The following is a 20787-nucleotide window of genomic DNA, read 5'->3' on the forward strand; positions in this document are numbered from 1 at the left end:
AAGAGGACAGAGGGATTGAATGACACAGAGGTGGAGTGAAGCCGAGGGGGAAAACGAGTGATGAATGGACGCAAAGTGCGGCGGGCAAAAGGACGGAAACGGGAGAATAACAGAAGCTGAGGGGATGGAATACAGATGGGAACGAAATCAGCAAAATTAGGATCAAAGCAGTGGATGAAATAAATGGTTATGTATGAATGTATCAGCGCGTGGACAGCTTTTCCAAACACATATTTCATTATTTTTTAAGAGGGTGAAGACTCCTGTCAGCTCTCAGACAGCCTCCTGCCTCTAAAAGGCAAAGCAATGTGACAATAGCCATGACAGGGAGATGGCGGCTTTGTAATGTCTCTAAATTCAGAATACGGGACGCTGTCAACTGAATTTTTGCCATCAGTGCGCCATCAAATGGACTCGTGAGCCGTGTCTGATCTGATCCCATCCATCACGCGGAGAGAGGGATTTAGATAAAGCCCGACTGCTGAGGAGAGCATCTGCCTGGGCTGAGAGGCCTGTTTTGAAGCTTTTTGTGTTTGTGTGTGTGATTTGGGACAGTATCAGAGGGGGTAATGTGTACGAGGATGTGAGAATGTGTACAGGCATGAGGCTCTATTCAGGATATACCAGCGGGGGGTTGGGGGGGTAGCCTTATGCAAGTGTTTTAGACAAGAGAGTTCATGTTTTTGTTCACATGTACCGACTGTTTACATCTAAATGGGTTGAGGGCGTGCGACTATGAGTGTGTGTCCATATGACAGTTATGACCAAGGACACCACAGGGGATCTTATAAAGCCGAATACCCAAAGGAGGTCATCTGAGGTCAGCGAGGTGATGGCACTGCAAAGTCAGCTTGAATCATCTAAACTGTCCCTAAGACGCAAGTTCAAGCTCACTGAAAACCATCTGAAAGGATCAACATTTCCTCAGAAAGTTAAAGGAACGGTGATCAGAAAATTATCCAAAGCAGCCAATACATTGTTTTTGGAAAGAAGATATTGCTGCCAAATGGCAGTTTTTTTCATTACTGGGGAGGAGGAAGAAATGGATGATAGATGTCACGAGAAGTGAGGTCTTTTTACTTTAAAAGCACCACATGAAAAAGAGAGAAATTGGGAGTTTATCCAGCCTGCTGGTGATGGAAAGCCTCAGATGCACTGGGAGAAGAATGCCATAAGCCCAAAGCAAGTATAAAGTAATGAAATAAGTGAAAGGAGCGGCTTCATTCGGCTGCTGAGAGAGTAAATTAGTGTCTCGCCAAGTCAAGCCGCCAAAAATGAAGTGTAAACACAGTCTTTTTGCTCTCAAGAGGCCAAAAATGATTACCTCACAATTAAGAGACCACAGAGGAGAAAAGCCCCATTGCCTCAGTGACGGAAAGAGAGATTACAGGGTGGCGGCAGTGCTAATGATGATAGGAAGGGGAAAACACTGCAGTTCATCCCAGAGGATGCACAACATTGCGGGAACCATCAGAAGTGTGTGGCACTTGGTAAAGCATTGTCAGTGCACTTCCAAATGAAATGCATCATCTGTTGCATGTTGCATAGAGACGTCAACATCCAGAGAAGCTTACAGTACATTTCTATTTTAGTGAAGTAGCACTAACACTTCTGCATTTATCTGTCCATTTTTTGGACGTATTGCTAGGTCAGTTAAATGATATAATGATCGACAAGTTGAATAGTACAAACTATTCAAAAATAAACGGATATAATGTAATGAAATTATTAAATATATAATATAATAAAATAATTATATATTAAATATATATATAATGTAATTATTTAATATATAATTTTATTAAAATGAAATATATATATATATAATGTAATTATTTAATATATAATTTTATTAAAATGAAATATATATATATAATGTAATTATTTAATATATCATTTTATTTAAATTAAATATATATAATGTAATTATTTAATATATCATTTTATTTAAATTAATTAAAAAACATATTTTCCTTATTTTTTAAAATAAGCAAAATTAAATAAAAAAATATGGTTTCCAATACAATTGGCTAAATGCAAACACTTGACTTGTCTGACACGTGAATGGCATTTACAACCAAAGTTATTCTCATATATATATATATATATATATATATATATATATATATATATATATATATATATATATATATATATATATAATATAATGGCTTATATTGAGCGGAGGGTCAGCTTTGCCATTTAAGCAACTGCCTGCCACCCCTTAGGTTTTAACCCATCTAATAAATCCTCCCTCACTAATGAGGGCGATCTAATCCCATACTGGTGCCATGATACACCATACAGAGACACCGACCCAAGTGCGGGCTATTAGAACCAATGAGCCCCTGCTGAGAACTTCTCATGCACCGATTAAAGAAAGGTAAAGTGAAAGTAAGAGAGCACAACACAGGCTGTTGAATGGGTGATACTGTCACCCATAGAAGCATGCAAGGACAAAGGGAGGACAAGATGGGTTGACATGGGTTACAATTACTGTAAACCACTTAAAGCAGGCCATTATGTATTATTAGCACCGTGCAAAGTTTGCAGAGTTGCAACTGCACGTGTACAGTCATGATTTAACGGTCGAGAGGCTGCAAACAGCTGGCATCGTCAAATATATTAATAATTTCTATTCTCGCCTCAAATCTACATTCAGTAACCTATTTCCTCTTCTACGGTCATTTATCTACCAAACTGCCAACAGCATCTGGAGGAGTTTTTAGACGAGCTGACAAGAAGGAGTATTTGGACAAATACAAGTATGACTAAAAGGAGAAAAGCTGGTGCACATCGTCAAGTTGACTTGATCTCGGGGAGGAATGTGCTGCATAACAAGGTCCTGTGAGGTAGCTGGATTCCTCTGCATCCTCCCAGACACACTGGTCCAGAACAAAGCTCTACCATGTATTAATGAATTCCATGGCCAGCAGCGCCTGCTGCTGCGGGCAGGTAATTAGTTTGAACAGCGGGAAAAGATCAAAGACAACACTTCCTGGCTTGCCCTCTGGTTGTGACCTCACAAGGGGAAGTCGGCGATTTCACCGTGGGAGAGGAGGAACGAAACCGCGTTTCGCTGAGTCAACGAAGTGAGAAAATATCGTCTAAGTCCGCTCAGTTTGAGTCACAGAAACTTGATAAAACACCTTTGAGTCTCTGGCAATATTCTGTTTTTGTTAATCTAAACCGTTCTGAATTTGACATTAACGTGAGGCTACATGATCACTTTATCCGTTAAAGGCGGCAACAAAGAACGGGTTGAATATTACCACCATTTCACGGAGGAGTTAAGACTATCGCATACGGAGGGTTATCTTCATGTGTGCTGGAGCTTCGCTTCTACTCAAAGTGCAGATTAAAGCCCTTATCTGACAAAGTGGAGTCCAAAGAGGACAACAAGAGATCGCATATCTGTTAAAGTGTGTGTGTGTGTCAGTTTTATCTGATCATCCCAGCCAAGCCCCACAGTGGCTGGCAATTTCTCGGTGCTGCCAAGTGTGGTTACACGAACACAGACAACACGGTCCCCAACGGGGACGGAGATGCACATCCAAAGTCCCTTTGAAAAGATACAGGGACAATCACACCATTCAGAATGAGCCAGGTCCTCTCTCCAAACCAGAAATAGGGCTATGTATTATTGCACCAAGAAGTTATACATGAACATTATATTTTGTGGCACCGAGTCAAGAGTCAAAGACCTTTAGAGACTAAACGTCAGCGGGCTTGGCAGGTCTGTGCTCCACAGTGACTGAGGGATTAAAAGCCCTTAGGATTTGGGTGGCCTTGATTTTAAAGTGCCGCTTAATTCTGCATGTAGCACTCACAACATATTTAATTGTACATGAGGGATAGTTGAGAAAGCCCCCGTCATGCAGAGCGAGCAACTTATCAGAGTGTTTGAAAGCCCTGTAAATGTTCCTCATGTGTCACGCTAACACTGGCTTGCTGAATGACGAATCACTTCCTTAAAGTTACATCTTTGTCCTTAGTTGGCTTTCTTAGAAAAACCTCTCAAATAATAACATGGAATTCACTATTTTTTAGCTTCTTTACCGCTTTCTATATCACTTCAGGGCTTTTTGGATCTGGTCCACTTCTTTTTCATACACAATTTAACCAATCAAATTGTTCATATCGGCGGATGGCACCAATAGATTGACAGAAAACAAACCAATGGGTCGAGGTGTAGGTGAAACGGCAGCTTTAACACTAAAAAAAACAACTCTCCAATCAGGCCAAAGTGTGAAGACGCCATAAAAAAAAAAAATTGGGTTTTAGATCAATCTCGGTTACTACCTTTCACGAAGGTCACCCAGTTCATCCTCAATCCCCATAAAGTGCAGCTTGTGTTTCATTACCATACATGTTTAATGTTTTCCCAGACCCCTGGACACTCCCCTGCTACTCCCCTGCCTTCGTCCAGCCGGACTTGATCACATCTGTCAAGGCGCAAAGGAGATTGTGAAGCGTGCCTCCCCAAAGCTCTTCCCAGGAATGGACCACACTCTGCGTCTGGCACGCGGGACGTCCATTTCCTTATCATCCCTTTCCTCATCCCAGCTCTCCCAGCATTCCCAGCATTCCAAGTGTAATGCATCACCTGCACATGTCTGCCAAGGCCAGGGCATACATCATCCTGTCCGGACACGAGATGAGGCCAAGTGAGAGTGCGGCGAAAGGCCCATTCGAACAAGCACAGCAAAGCATTCAAATGTTGAATCAAAGAAAGAGTGTGAAAGAGAGAGAAGCACATGCTGAAGTCCATGTTACTGCATTAATAATGGCCCGGTTGCCAGATATTCATTTCTTAAAGGAGGGTGTACTAGGTCATGGACCAAGTCACCAGCCAAGAGCTGAAGTCAAGGTAACGTAGAGCGAGCTACTTCACCGGTCGTAACTATTGATTGATGAGACGTGAACATTGATGGTAATGCCCTCTGTTCACCCTCGACCTCCCGCTCTATAAATCCCGGCAGTGAGAAAAACGGTTCACTTTCGGTAGTTTCTGGGATGGCACACATCCATCAGCACATACACACAAACTATGTAGGAAGACAACTTTGAAGATATCTGCAAATTATCATACAGGGAAAGCAAAACACAAATTCCCTTGGTTTACTTTACTCATGACCATTTGGAACCTCACAAAATCTAATTCTTTGTAGTAATTTGCAGTTCAGAAAACATGCATGCATCCATAGCGTCTCCTCTTCACCGAAAGTGACCGAGGGGGGTGATATTCTGCAGAGGTCGTCGGCTTGACTCCAACCAATGGCGTTGAGGGTGAACCAATAGGTCAGCCACACGCGACCCTGTCTTGACTCAGAAGTCAGAGTCAGTCATTTCTGTGTGACGCGAGGCGGTTACAAAGAACAACAATGGCGGTCATGCGATCGCCCGTCTGCTCAGTTATCTGCTTTCATAGGTATCACTTTCCATGAGCTTTCTGACTATGAGCAGTTTGTTATCCCCCCAGGTTCTATAGGCAACTGTGCATCATCCATCTAGTGTAGTCCTTCACTCCCTCAACATAAAGCCACGGCACATTAGGCCTAGAGGATGAATAAATCCCCTCTGACACAGTATTCATCAGCCAGAAGCTGCGCTGTGTACATCTTCTGGTTAGATATGTATTATGCTATCAATGAAAGAATCTTTCAAACGTCCAGCTGTTATACAACTACTGTGCAAACAAGAACTCCGTCATACACTACCTGTTCTTTTGTGTGGACCATTACAAAAGATGCACAAAAGATATAAACGGTGTTTCCAATCACAGCATTCAGAAGAGTTAATGTCTGCTCATTGTTGTCGGTGGCCGAATACGTTAGCATTTCAGCCTTCGAGAAGTGGAAAAAAGCATCAGATTATGTCATACAATCTATTGCAGAATGCAGTACAACAGCCACTTCAGTGACGCTTGTGTGAGAAGGGACTTGAGTTTACTCGGCACAACAAGTGGTAGCTGGACCATCGTGTACACGGCCACTGCGTGTCGGTATCTAAAGGCCTTCCTACAGAAACTGGCCAATAAAACGAAACACCTGAAACGGTATTTAAAACACTGACCAGTCCAAACGTATTGTGTGGTCGTGGAAATGTGATTCCTCGGCCTGCGTCAATAAGAGTGCAAACATATAATCGGTGTGGAGCGGTTTGTGGTTTACCAGCCTCCTTCACTGCCTGCTGCATCATTCAGGGCCAACTGTCAATGGTTTGCTGGCAGAGCGGAGTTATAAAGACTGGCAACTGGAGAAACCTTCCAGAAAAGGGAGTCTGTTCGTCAACAGGAGACAGAGAATGAACCACTGTGTCACAGTGTCATTGCCAAGGTCCGTCTCAAAAGGCCCGTGAGACTGACAATGTTCCAGTTTTCTGAGATGTCACCTCCAGTTCAGTCCAAAAGGAAAACACACCATCACTGGGCAACTGGGTCTCTTACGGGTACCATTATCACACAGGCCAGTGGTCCACTACCCGACATAAATGGATAGCGTGTTTTCAACCAAGGAGATAGTTTAAATAATGAAAGGAATATAAAAAATATGGATATTTATTGGGCAATAACACAACTTAGAGATTTGCACACATCCATCCTGTTGGGCACCACAGGGCTGTCATTATGCGACTCTGGCAAACACGGCCTGCCGTTTTAGAAATGTGTACGGCGAGCAAATAGGTAGTGCAGGAGTCGGTGAAAGAGCTTCCTGACATTTCACCCTTTTAGTATGGATCTTATTTCACATTCTGCCTCACCTTCTCTTGTTGTCTTTATCAGGAAAATGACAGTCGGTGAAATACTCCAATGCAACACATACCTCTGTCAATGCGTTGCTTTTTATTAGATAGATCTGATAAAATAGTCCGAGCTGGGAACATGAGCATGTAAAAAAACTTTACTTTAGTGGCGACAAATGCTTGGCTTGTTTGATGTTTTTTTTTCCTCTTCGTGACATTTTCTGGAATACAAATACAGACATAACCCTCCAACTCTCATACATGCACAGAACGCACATGCATGTAGGCGGTCCGCTTTCATAATTGCGTGTTCAAGTGCCACTTGTCTCGAAGCAAGCCGCACAACAAAAGGATGGCGAACGAAACAAAATGTTCAGTTACAAAATAAACAATATAGGGCATATGATGTTAATGTGCAGGAACTCGGAGATCGCCCAATCTCCCCACCAACGATTATCATTTTCCCCAAGCTCTGCAAAGCCTGCATCAAGTTGGCTCGCAGCCCTCTGCCAGGGGCTTTGGCCAATACTGAGGATTAAAACCCTGCAAGTCTATAAATACACCTAGCAGACCAACGTCAGCACCCGGCCAGCTATTGCACTCACCTCTCACTGCTGGATGGCTGGCACGGGTTTCACTTTCTCCCTCCGCCGTTCACTTCGTCAGACTGCTCTTTCTCCTTGTGTTCCTATTTTCTCCCTCAAACTCACGCTCTCAGTTCGTCTCCCACTCTTCTGTGTGTCTCTCACCTCTCACTCCATCCATCTTGTTCTCTCTCGCTTGGCAGGGCCTCTTAATTGGAAACAAGCTGTGAGAGGGCTTTCAGTTTGAGGTTAAAATTGCATCTGACCTGCCTCCTGCTGTAACTTTTCTTCTCTCCTCCTGCATTACAGACTTGTGCACAAAGAGGCTGAGTGCAGATGTCTGGACTGTGGTGAAGGGGGAAGCAAAACGTTGACTCTACCCACTAGCTGGAAAAAAAGCAGGGACATCACAGGTAAACAAGCCAAACGGAGACGCGCTGCAGTTTACGTGCAACACATAAATATGTGCAATATAACTTCCTCGCAATGACATGTGCCATCAAGCAAGATAATTAAATTATCATATGTAAATGAGGACATGGAGGTATTAGGAGACCATTGTGCGTCACACCTGATAGAACCTTTTGCAATCCCAAATGTGGGAATTTTTTCTAGGGCCTGAATACAAAAATACTTTCCTCACACATGTTGTGAACGTATGTGGAAGTCTTCAATGTGTGTACAAGCAGTATTCATCACAGCTGCAACCTTAAAATACTTAATTTACAGTAGAGACACTGAGGTGTCTAGCAGATTTACAGCAACAATAAGAGAAGCTACACAAGCCACCTTAAAAAAAGAATGGCCGCGTTTTCATTACCTTCGAACACATCTACATGCGTACGGAGTGGGTCATATTTAAGGAGCAGGCGGCCATGTTTCTACAGTTTGAAACACTGGCTCTAGATAAGGCCGTTCAGGTTTCAGTTGGTTGCAATCTGCCACCACATCCTACACACTCGACCTTTAAGACAATGTTATGTCAAGATTGGAGAATTGGGTTTACAAATATTATGTAATATACAAAAACACACTATAATTGCAACCAACACAATACAATCAGTGTCCAAATATTACATATTTTCCCACTACAAACAAGCCACACATGTACATGCACATTCCAGGCCAACATCTGGAGAATAAAAGGCTGAACTAGTACGCAAAAAGGACACGGCCATTACATGGTAATTATGGTGAGAGGGTGCATTCAGTCCGTCACAACTTCCTTGTTGTCAGTGGGAGAGGATAAGAGGGATTTGTTGCACAAAGGGCACAGAAACGATTACTTCCACCCAGTTAGCCCACAGACTGTGCCGTCTGACCCATGCAGGACAATACAGCTCACAATTATACACGTCAACCTGCGTAGAGAGCTCAGTACTGCCAACAGTACATATGCATTAGAGTATATTCTGGTGCACCGACAGCTATTCAAATATTTGACATGTTAACAGAATTGGCTCACGTCTTAACCCAAGTCTAAATCAGTGTGTCCAACAAACCGCTGCTTAATGAGGAAGATACTGGGCTCAGCTCATTTCCTTTTAATTTAGAAAGTTGACTCAAATGCAAATATTGATCTCCTTGACTACTGCCTCACCTCTTTGGCCTCTCGTAGTCTCACCCCTTTGGAAATCCCCGTTTAGGGCTTCAAGCCAGGCCACGGATATAGCGTGGGTCTGGGTATGATTACCGACTGAAAATAATTCCACCGTTGTGAACTGATGAAGCAATCCCGTCAGACATAATGTTAAGCATTGGATTTCCCCCTCAAAAAGATATGGCAGACTTAATAAAAACCTCATTGTAACGGTAGGATTTTAAATGGCCCACTGTGCCGGTGACGAGAACCCCAAAAAGGCAATTACCACTCCACAATAAAAACAATCTGAAGGGATAAAACAGGTTCAACATTTAGACAGGTTTTTTTATTGCGCACACACACACACACACACACACACACACACACAGTAGCGGATGACTCCCAATAGCCTCAAACTGTGTTCTGTAAAAATCACTGCACATTGCAAGATATTCTTTTACAAGATCCGCTTCAAACCAATTTCTCATAAAAAATGTATACTATCTGGCTCCGAGATGCACTTTCCAGTTTGTCTCTTTTATGTGTACACAAACCATGGAAAACATGCGTTATGAAAACGCTGACCTTCAAATTGCGACTCAGTGTTGAGTATCTTCTCTCACCAGCATAGTTTACTACTACTGTGGGCTTTATTCCATCCGATATACAACTTTATTTTGACTGATGTTTTTCGGCTAACTGGATCACAATGCGAGTAAGATCTGATCATGGAGTGAAATGTGTTGCTGCATGATAAAAAGGCACAATGAGTGACAGGTTTTCTATTTGAAACTGTAATAGTTCAGACTTAATATATATGTTGTCTATATGTTCTTTTTTTTATTACCCATTTGCACTTTATTATTATCTGTATTCACTATATGTTGGACAGGAGAGGAATGTACTTTCAAATCTTCTGTATGTTGCACAAATGGAAGAATTGACATTAAAGCTGACTGACTAATGTATGTTCCTCGCCATTAAGTGCACAACTTGTGTCGCACAGACTTTGTTGAATGTTGGGGCGGTATGGCAGGGATCAGTATATTCATTTTATTTAATTTAAACAGGAATTCCACAGTGCCATGAGGATCAAACCAAAGCCTGTTGACTGATAGCGGTGTGGCTTACTGAGGATGTACTGACTGAGAACCACTGAACATACTTCATGCAATGAAGCTAAGCCGACGAGGGCTATTGAGATACCCAAAGCCCGCTTCTCCCCGTATGCTACTTAATGACGGGAGGATTAATTTTTCCTCTGGGTTACGACTCTGATGCCACACATCTCACTGTGTGAAATGTGAAATCACACTCTGGCAGCAAGCAGCGAGCTGGCAGAAAGAGGCGAAGAGAGAGAGCCGATAGCTCACGTCTTAAGAGCGATACTGAGAATGTTATTCCTCCCGACACAGAGGAGAATCCACTGAGCAAACACACGAGGCATCTCGATATTAAAACGCATCGGAACCGCGTTATTAAATCCACGCTGCAGGCAGGTTTCATAGCAGACCCCCCTGACATATTGAAATTGAATGTTACCCCAAAAAGATAAAGAGTTGACAAGGGGGTCAATCCCCCGGGGCCCCAAACAACAGAGGGGTCAGGAAGGACACAGGTTGGGGGCCCAGGGCATTCCTGGCTCATGCAGTTGGGTTTGTCTGGGAAATGACTGAGCAAACAGGGGCCAGAGTGGCTTCCCCTTACTGGCACCAGTGCTTTGTCCCCACTAATCCACTCCAAAGAGCCACAGTCAAACACCCAGCGCCACACAGTCACCAGTAACAACACGGCACAGTCTGGGGGGACACGAAATGAATCCCACTGGCCAGAGCAGGGAGACAGACGCCAGTTTGCTCATCAGATTTGGGCACAGAAAACCGTGTGGCTTAACTGTAGTACAGGGTGAAAGTCCAAAGAGCAACTTTTTGAGGCAATGGAGCTGTGCAATATTGCCTTCTGGAGCAATATACTACTTTTCAGCTTGTTAGGAGTTGTAGCAAATTAGCCAATAGCTATCTGTGAGCATCATGTAACTGAGTGAGTGCATTTCTGTATTGACGTTTTCTGTCAGAGAGGCTTCATAATAAATACACCGACAGGCAGAAGGGTGGAAATGTCAAGAGAAGCAGATTTATCCACTGCTGAATAGCAGGCTGTAGACAGATGGAGATATCTATTGAATTACAATAATACATGGGCTCCCGTGACTGACATTAAATCAAATCTACTTAAGTGACTCGTGATGGGAAATTTGGTAAATAATCATATTTAAAAGCAACAAATCACTGTTGTAATGACAAAGTGCATGACATTTGACCAAAGGTTCCTGTCTTGAGTTATACAGCAGTAAACAAAAACAGGAAATCAAAATTAAACAGCATGGCAAAAATACACGATCCAAAAACCGCAGAAAAAAAATATGTAAATTGCTGTACTAGTGCATCGCTTTTCTAGTCTTCCAACCACTCAAAGCGCTTTAACTCAACGTGTCATCATTCACTCATTCATACACTGATGGCAAGGGTGCCGCCTGCCCATCAGGCCTCTAACCAACATTCACACACTGCAGGCATAGCACGCTTAACTCTGGGTTAAGTGTCTCGCCCAAGGAGACATCGACATGGACTAGTGGAGCCGGGGATCAAACCATCGATCCTCTGACTCAAGGATAACCCTGCCCAATATACCAGCATAATGAATAGGTGTTGTTGGAACATCAGACCCGTGCCGATTTAACGTACCACTGTGTTTTTCATGACACTTACCTTGTCGTTATCAGACATGGAAGGAGTGGCAAAACCATTAAGACGAGAGGAAAAGACAAGACAGACCCAGACAGCAACTGTAAAGACTGAGACACTCCTGCTGGATAATTAAGTGGCTAGTACTTACTTGTCATACTCTGTGTTGTCTTTATCACAGCGTCCATCCTTGTGCTTCTGCCAGTCCTTCCCGTGCTTACAGGTGGTGAGGAGGACCACATCCTCTGAGTTATGGACGTGATATAAAGCGTTCCTAGTGTCTGAACCGATTCCCGTTAGATACCTCTTCCCCTTAAAAACAAGCATGTACTTCCTAAACGGGGGGATGGTGTTGTGTTTCAAGTAGCCCCGCTCCCCTCCTGTCCTGGGGTGCTCTTTAGAGAAAAGAGGGATGGAAACGTCAAAGCCGGGCCTAAAGTTCTCGGTGCTGATGCTGGCCTTTGCCAGCATGGCGAGGCCGATGTCGAAACCAAGGTCCTCTGTGTAGTCTGGCCAGGTGCCCGAGTACAAGTTGAAGATGATGTGGTTTTTGCCCCCGTTCCACAGGGGAAGGCTCTGGACTTTTACTTTCAGGTTGTGCACATACTGGGGTGAAAGCTGGTCCCGGTCCAGAGTGTCCAGACTCAGGACGAACAGACAGGCCTGTCCCGGGTCAGACGTGTAGAACATGGACCCTTCGATGGAGGACAATATGTTCTGATAGCTCTCTGACATCTTCTCCCCTTTCTGCAGCGGGTAGACGTACACTTTAAATCCGTGCTTCTGGCACAGGGAGAAATCAAAGCAGGACTCCATCCTGCAGCGTTTCCCTCCGTACACACCCGAGTTCGAGTCCCGCTTCTCCCTCGGAGATATGTGCTCATCGTGGTCGTCTTGATCGTCTTGCTCCCGGCGGCTGAACGGCTGCAGGGACCCCGGGAAGTGACGCCACCGAGCCCCGGGACGAGAACCGGCGACGCTGCGGTCATCGCGCCGCGACAGCGGGACTTGTATCCCACCAAAACAAAACAGAAGAATGAGACACGCGCCGGCGGAGAACAGAGTTAAGTACCGTTTTTTGGCCTGCATGTGTCCTCCGATCTGAGATAAGGTGCCTGGCGGTAAATCCGAGAAGTCTCCCACCAAGTTTTGCTCTCACCACGTCCTGCGGGAGCGCTCCGCCATCTTCCCACGGGCTGCAAGGGCTGCGCGCTCGCTTCTCCCACCTTCTGCTTCTTCAGATGCCTTTCACAAGTCCGGGAACTGATCCAAAGCATGTGGGCGATTTATAATGTTCGTCCGCCTCGTTTCCTCGTCGTCAACAGTTGTATGGGCTAGCTGACATCGGGTTTCTCCTCCACAGCAGCGACTGGATCCGCTCAGAAACGGGGGTCTGCCGTTAAAGTCCCTTTGTACAACATCACCTCCACTTCGCTGCTGTTTAGCTCACTTGGACCAACATGGTTGATTGACAACCAAAAAGAACACGTTAACAAACTTCTTGAGTAACGTTAAATAAAGTGTTGTGAACCGGACTTGTTGCCTAGTTAAACTATTGTTCCCTTCTGGAAATTAGCAACCAAAAGCAGAGACTCGGAGCGATAAACATTCAACACACCGGGTCCCAGACGCTCCCACGGTTCATTTCACATAATGTGAAGCTAGATTAAAATAATATTATCGTCACCGTTTGGTTAATATACACACAGCGCAATTACTCCATCCGATTTAGCTAGCTAGCAAGCTAACGGAGTGGCTAATTTCTGCAAACATTCCCGGTTAGCCTGTTAGCTAAGCGGCTGCATCAAAGTGGCGTCAACGGCTGGTTGGAAGTAAAGTCAGTCCGTCTCCTTCCGCTGAAACAAAATGTCTCCTCAACGCGTTTCCTTCGCTCTTCACACGAAGCCGGCCCGGCTAATGTTCTCCCTTAAATTTCGTGTTGAAGTGGCGGCTCGGTCACAGGGAAAGACAAGCGCTGCTGGCTGTTGGAGACTGAGGAGCCGAGCCGAGCAGGACAGCAGCCCACAGCGACGACGACGATGACGGCGCGCTCCCATTGGCTGCGCGTCACATCCGAGGTGGGCGGGGCTTCCAGGTGCACCCATTCACATCCAGAGAGGAAGAAGAATTGTCCCCTCCGCACTGATTCAACCAGAGGGAATTATGAGCTGAGATTTGTGGTTTGCCTCTTGAACCTCATTAGGCCACGTGAGGAATGGAGTAATCTTGAATTAATTTTATGTTTATGGTATTAAATGACTTCCACAGTCAGTGCGTTTTGTTTTTTCAGATCATATCACATTTTATTTTAGCACTTGAAGGACTTTTTGTGCATGTTGGCATTCAAGATGTCTGTCAAGAATTAACTCTGAAATAAATAACACAATTTTTATCAGTTATAATGTTGATAGTAATATATCGTGAAATACGATATATCGTGATATATTCTATATATCACGATATATTGTATATATATATATCGTTGATAGTAATGATTCAATTGGATCAAGCAAATTCAGCAAATGCCCAACAGATACTTTTAGGCTACACTTCAAAGGATTACTGTTGTGTTTTTTTTACTGATGTTCATGTAAGGTGTGTATCGTAAAAAAATATAAAAAACTGGGTCATGGCTATAACCCGAATTCAAAACAGCTTCTACTTGCACTTTTTAACATGGGGTTAAGTTATGCGGCTTGTGATACGGTATCAGAATGCTTGTTGTTTGTGGTTTTGTTTAACTTTAAAGGCAGACGACTATTAGCAGTTGCAGCACCTTTGCTGCACATAAATTATCCCGGCAGAGGCTGGTGGACGGAGACCATGCTTCAAAGAGATGTAGTGTTCAGATCCCTGTATTAAATGAATGAATGAATATATACTTTATTAATCCCCAATTGGAAATTTGGTGTCGAAGTAGCAGCAATTTACAGACAAAAAAGGGATGAAAGATATATACAATAATAATAATAATAAAGATAAAAATAGCTGGGATGAAAGAGAAAAAATACAGAGTATTAATTTAGGAATTAAATTAAACTTAAACGATTGAAGTGCAAAAATGAAAAAAATGTATGTGTGTATTAAGTGTGTGAGGTGTAAATAAACAAACAATAAACAAACAATAGGGGACTGCAAAAATGCAAATTATGTATGTAAGTATATGATGTGTGAACGAGGAGTTCTGCCACTGATAGATTGGCAATATCTTTTGAAAGAAAACCAAGATATCTGCAATATTTAGGTGTCCTTGTTCATCATCAACATGCATTTGTCCTGCTGACGGCCCGGTGAGCAAAAAGCTGGATTCCTGAGTCATACCAGAGCGGCTCTGCAGCTGAATGTGACCTCTGACCCTTAAGCAACAAGAGAAATGAACAATTTTCAACCCAAATAGAAAAAGACGATAATTGAAAAACACTATAGAATGAGTTGGCCCCCGTGGATGAGGACCAGCAGGACAATGGCACCACAGTGCATTAGCCAGGTCTGGCATGTAGGAAGCCATGATGTGTTTTCACAGCTGCTGGACTGAAAGACTAGAAGTGATTTTGCAGAAGCGGGGAAAGAGCAAGGAGGAATGTGAAGCTGCGTTCCTCAGGAGCTGTGGACCAGCTATCTGCACCGCCTCAGTTCCCCATGGACCGCTGATCAAAGACCAGGAGGCATCCGATGGCCACCTCCTCATTCTCTACCTCCTCCTTTTCTCTTTGTCTCCCACTGCAGTTCTGCCTTTCCCCTCTCTTATACTCTCTATCATCCCCTCTGCTGCGCGCTGACATTCTTTCCACCGCTCCCCTCTTTCATCCCCTTAACTCATTTACGATGGGGTGCCTCTGGTGACTGATGTGAGATGGATGTTCCTCAGCTTTTGCCACTATAATGATCAGCCGCGCTTCGTTTAAATGTCATTGAATTTGTATTCAAGCTCTTTAAAGTGGTGTAGCCATGCGTAACAGTGACAGTCCTTCGCTTTACAGCCTGAAATATATACGTTTGCACACTCAGGATTATTTGGATGCCTGCGTCAGGACGAAGCAACAGAAATGTAGGATCCAAGCGGAAAAAAATGAATAAATAAAGAAATAAAGAAGCATCTGTGTGGGTTCTGCTTTTGTCTGGCTATTATCTAGCAGCTTAATGAGACGGTGGAGATGTCTCCCTGCTGTTGCATTGTGTGTGCTGAGCTGAGCACTCGGCCAGATTTAGAGCAGCAGGGTGACTTAGCCAGAGCAGCGCTCCCACTGTGTAATACACGCAACCATGCCAATGTCTAATTTGGATGCACCCGGGTCAGCATCGTTTCCCCAGCCAGCCGAGCAACTAAACAGCCAAATGGAGATTTGTATTAATGCATTTTAAAGTCATTCCTTTTTGTTAATATCTGCAATGCAATGCAGATTAGAAAAAAATATCCTAGCAAAAATATATTCGGGTGATATTTGCAAGAACCGTGCACACACACACACACACACACACACACACACACAGTTGTTGTGTGGATGTGTGAAGGCTATGTGTGTGTGTGGCTCTTTCATGGAGAGCACAGCCTTGGATGTGGTGATTCAATGTCTCCTCCTGAGTCCCGGCTGAGACCGACAGCCTTGGTGAGGAGCCTCGTCTTTGTTATGCGTATCGGGACGAACAGTGAAATGGAAAGGTCACGTGACATATTGGAATTGTCAGTGCCTTGATGTGCAGAGGGACAGTAGGATCCCCTCTTGCTATATTGTATGTTGGCACCTTTCCTCCTGTGGGAATGAGTCATGGAGATGGATATTTTCTCAAGTCACAGTACTGTAGCCGTAGAAAAGGAACGGTTTGATATTTGGGGAAATGTGCTCCTTCACTTTCATGCTGAATATGATATGAGAAGATCAATACCACTCTCATGTTTGTGCATTAAATATGAAGCTGCAGCAGCCGGTTAGCTTCGCTTAGCATGATTCACCCAAGTTAACCAGCTTCTACGTGAGTGCTAACGCTTGCTAATTCAAATGTATATTTTTATTAAACAACACATGATAGAAAACTTGGCAAACAACAAAACAATACAAAAACAGAAGAGTATAAATGTCGTGCAATTTTTCAAGTTGCATCATGAAAAGAAGGTAAAGACATCCTGGAGCAGAAAGTGATAAAACAGCTTTTGTTCATTTCCTTTGTATTCATTTGCACCCATAATTTTGTTAGCATATTTGATTATTTGCATTCATGGATCCTTGAGACTCATCTGTTCCATGGTGGATTTCTGGATCGCATCCAAAACCAGACAGAGATATCTATCAATCTACTGTTGTTTAATGTAAAGATAATTGACAGTTTTCATCATTCACGTGTTATTCATAATCCAAAATGTGTCCAAACCGTCGACCGGAGATTAATGTGTTGATCAATGACATAATCATATTCCTTTTTCCTATTTTTCTTCATCTTCTACTTTCTCTGTAAAAACAGCACTTGTGAGTAGACGCATTTGTGCGTGCACACAATATGCTCACAACCGTGTGTGTGTGCGTGCGCGTGTGTGCGCGTGTGTGTTGGAACATCTCAATCACAGAGCAGAGATCTGGTTCAATTACACATGCAATAACTTTCAGGTCTCCATAGGCCCAGAAACCATTTGTATGCTAATAGGTATGGCGGCAGTAATGACCTGCAATAAAAATACATCTGCTGCTTGATCAAATCTGATATCAGAACATTACCACAATCAGTCTTTGCTATTTGTCCTGAAACCACTTGTTAGACTCCAAACTGCTTGTGGGAAGTGTTTTGGCATCTTGCAGCGGTGATGTAATAACCCTTTCTCCTGCATGGCCAGCGTGTGAAAGTGCTGAATCGGCAAAGTTGAAAGTGGACACATTCGTCTGCGGGTTTGTCATGAACCACGTCGCACGGCCATGACAGAAGAAGGGGGACACACAAAATGAGTGGGTTAACAGAAAAAGGGTTTATTGAACAAACCGTGATCTTCGAACACCAACCCATCTGGTGCCTCGAGGCAGAGAGAGAGACAGCTCAGACCAGAGGGCCTTTTAACCTTTTAGAAACCAATCCCCCCCTAGGGGGGGAAGACTGAGCGATTGTTATATACAACTGTAAATAATAGCTTGTTTTATAGTTAAAAAAAGCCACAAACTGTGAAATATATGGTTTGGTACATGAAAAAATTAAAATGTGCGTAAATGTGCCCCAATGCAAATTTTTTAGTCCTCGCCTGGATGTTCTCTGTTCTAAACCCTCTCTAACTTTGTTCTGCTTCACTTTATCAAAGTCAAACTTTGCAGAGAGAATGTTCACATATTGTGTTATGATTTGGGTTAGTGAATGTTCACATATTGAGCTATGATTTGGGTTAGAGAATGTTCACATATTGAGCTATGATTTGGGTTAGTGAATGTTCACATATTGAGCTATGATTTGGGTTAGAGAATGTTCACATATTGAGCTATGATTTGGGTTAGAGTGTTCACATATTGTTCTATGATTTGGGTTAGAGAATGTTCACATATTGAGCTATGATTTGGGTTAGAGAATGTTTACATATTGAGCTATGATTTGGGTTAGAGAATGTTTACATATTGAGCTATGATTTGGGTTAGAGTTGGACCTTACAGCTGCATCATTTCAAAGAAATAATCATCCTGAAAGTGATTTTTTTCTAGGCGGACCTGAAACCTTTTCATGTTTTTCTGTGTGTCATCTTCATTTACTCTTAACCAGTAACATATAGACTGATATTTACACATCTGAACTAAATCTCACATGTGTACCTTTTATTATAGCACCAACATTATTCAATTAGCCCTAGTGGTTGCAGAGATACACCCTTTTTACACACAGAGAGGGTCGTCACAGGTGTCAGGTCAAGTCAGTTTAATTCATATGGGCCAAAATAACAAATGTATCTTAAAGGGCTTTAAAATCGGCCTGTCCACCGCTTCAGTCCAGACTGAAACGTCTCCGCTACTTTAACGTGGATTGACATGATATTTGGGAGACGTTCATGTCTCCGTCAGGACGTTTTTCTGCCCAGATACTAGAGACATTCTCATCAGCCTCTCGCCGATGAGAACATGTTGACGCGCTATACTAAAATGACAAACATGGTGCACTTGCTTATCATCAGCATGTCATCAGTATTGTCTTCGTCAGCACGTCAGGAGGTTCTGGGCTCTCTCTGAAAATAAAAATCACGTGTGGCTGTGACATTTGTTCCTCATATCGTACAAATGCCAGCACTCTGGGCACGTAATCTACGGAGCGCTGCTTGGTATGCATTCGTGCATATACTGTTCCACATAAAAGAAGCTTAATTAAATTCATACAAACACTATCAAAAGAAACACAACAAAGTTAATCACACAAACGTTTAAACCGCAGCCGTACATGGCGGCTAATTTGAGCGGTAATTAGATTGGATACATGTCTGTGAAGTATTTGGCTGAGACAGGAGGGCAGAGTGTGGATGTATGCCGTCTTATTCCAATGAGAGGAGCCTGGTGCGCGCAGCTCTCACTTCAAGGGCCTGAAAAAGATCAATGAGGAGCAATAGCAGTGGGACTGGACTACAAATTGAGCAGCCTTTAATCACCTCACACAGTTCACAGCGGTGTGAAAGTTCCCGCCATGAAAAGGTTTAATCACTAGCTGAGCTGAATGGAGTCAACTAGCTGCTAATAAAGGGCCTGCGGGGCCTTAGGGGACACATGTACACATGGGTGCGTTTGATAATGCACACACACACACACACACGTCAACATGTTTGTGCATTCACGTCATCTTTGGCGTACATATTCACACACACACACACACACAGGCTTTTAATGCATCCAATTATAGCAGCTGAATAATGATCATAGCATCCCGTTTATAGACCTTTAGAGTCGCTCTTTCTTGGGAAATGTTGGGGGAGTTTGTTAGCGCATTAGAAAGCTCACAGGTAAGAGGCAATCATCATTTGTCAGCCAATTGGAGGGTTTCGCTGACAGATGGTAAGTACCCGAGCCAACGGTGAACTCCTCTGGGAGAGAGAGCTGAGATCCTGCAGTGCTCTTAATGGCTGGAGGCGCGAGGATCACTTGGTCACTCTTTAGTCGATGGCTAAATGAAGACAAGAAGAATCACTCTTTGGGACAGATAGCACGGTGGCAGTGTGTATGCGTTTGATTCATCACAAACAATCCAGTATTTCACGTCTTCTTCTTCTTCAAAGACCAATCAGGATAACAAGAAGAGAACATGAGCAAACTCTTAAGGCACCAGGAGGTTAATAAAACAAGACCTCATTAGTGAAACCCTTTCATGATGCTGACCCAGGCGCCGAGGAGAACGTGTGATGGTTGGTGTGATGGTAAACGGGTAATAAATCCAGCGGCCGCCGGGACACAGGGTGTGCAGTTTGTGGACAGTCGGGTCAATGAGGAGGCGAGAAATCTAAATTGCACCTGTCTGTCTTCCTCCCTCGTCCTCACTTTCTAAATGCATTGAAGTGATGGCGCATATGTCACACCCTCTGTCTCCCAGTCCTGCCAATCACCACTCTGCACTCGTGAAAAAAAATGCCCCGGAGCGGAGAATAATTTGCATATCAAAGATAAAATGCAATTAAAACAATTCAGCGGCGCTGCATCCAAAGATGTTTACCACCTAGACGTCGACGTGGGTTCAGGCCTGTGATGAAACCTCGGGTCAAACCAACAGCTCTCTCCACACGATGGTTATTAACCTCTGGATCACGCCGCTGAAAGGAAGCGCGCCTGACGTATTGGCAATAAAAGTCCAATCCAATCAGGATGTGAAGGGAACATGAGGACCACGTTGACCAACAGCGTTTACAACCAAGGTTCATTATCTCTCAGGTCAAATAGATTTTCATTGCATAGATGGCGATGAATAATGCGGCTTTGCTTTTTATTAAGAAAGTCCCTTCGGAGGCCTTTCAAGAAAATATATATTTTTTGTTTTTATTTGTGGATCGAATGCGATAGGATGTTATGTGTTTATTAGCTTTGGATTCATCTCTTTGGTTTGGCACCCACAGCACCCACAGCACCACAGCACCCACAGCACCACAGCACCACAGCACCACAGCACCACAGCACCCACAGCACCACAGCACCCACAGCAC

At 43.6% G+C, this 20787-nt stretch overlaps 1 protein-coding gene across 1 annotated transcript in view; it reads right to left on the bottom strand.

Moving 5' to 3' along the window:
* The window catches only part of LOC306745105 (exostosin-1b-like), a gene marked incomplete at its 5' end in the record, with an annotated part of 29222 nt that extends 16479 nt beyond the window's left edge, over positions 1 to 12743 (bottom strand). Inside the window, one exon of the mRNA XM_079227840.1 lies at positions 11806 to 12743. Coding sequence (XP_079083966.1) covers positions 11806 to 12743 — 938 coding nt within the window. The remainder of the gene's footprint in view (positions 1 to 11805) is intronic.
* Between the last annotated feature and the right edge of the window lie 8044 nt (positions 12744 to 20787).

The sequence above is a fragment of the Taurulus bubalis genome (assembly GCF_910589615.1).
Source record: "Taurulus bubalis genome assembly, chromosome: 12".
In the NCBI taxonomy this organism is placed as follows: Eukaryota; Metazoa; Chordata; class Actinopteri; order Perciformes; family Cottidae; genus Taurulus; species Taurulus bubalis.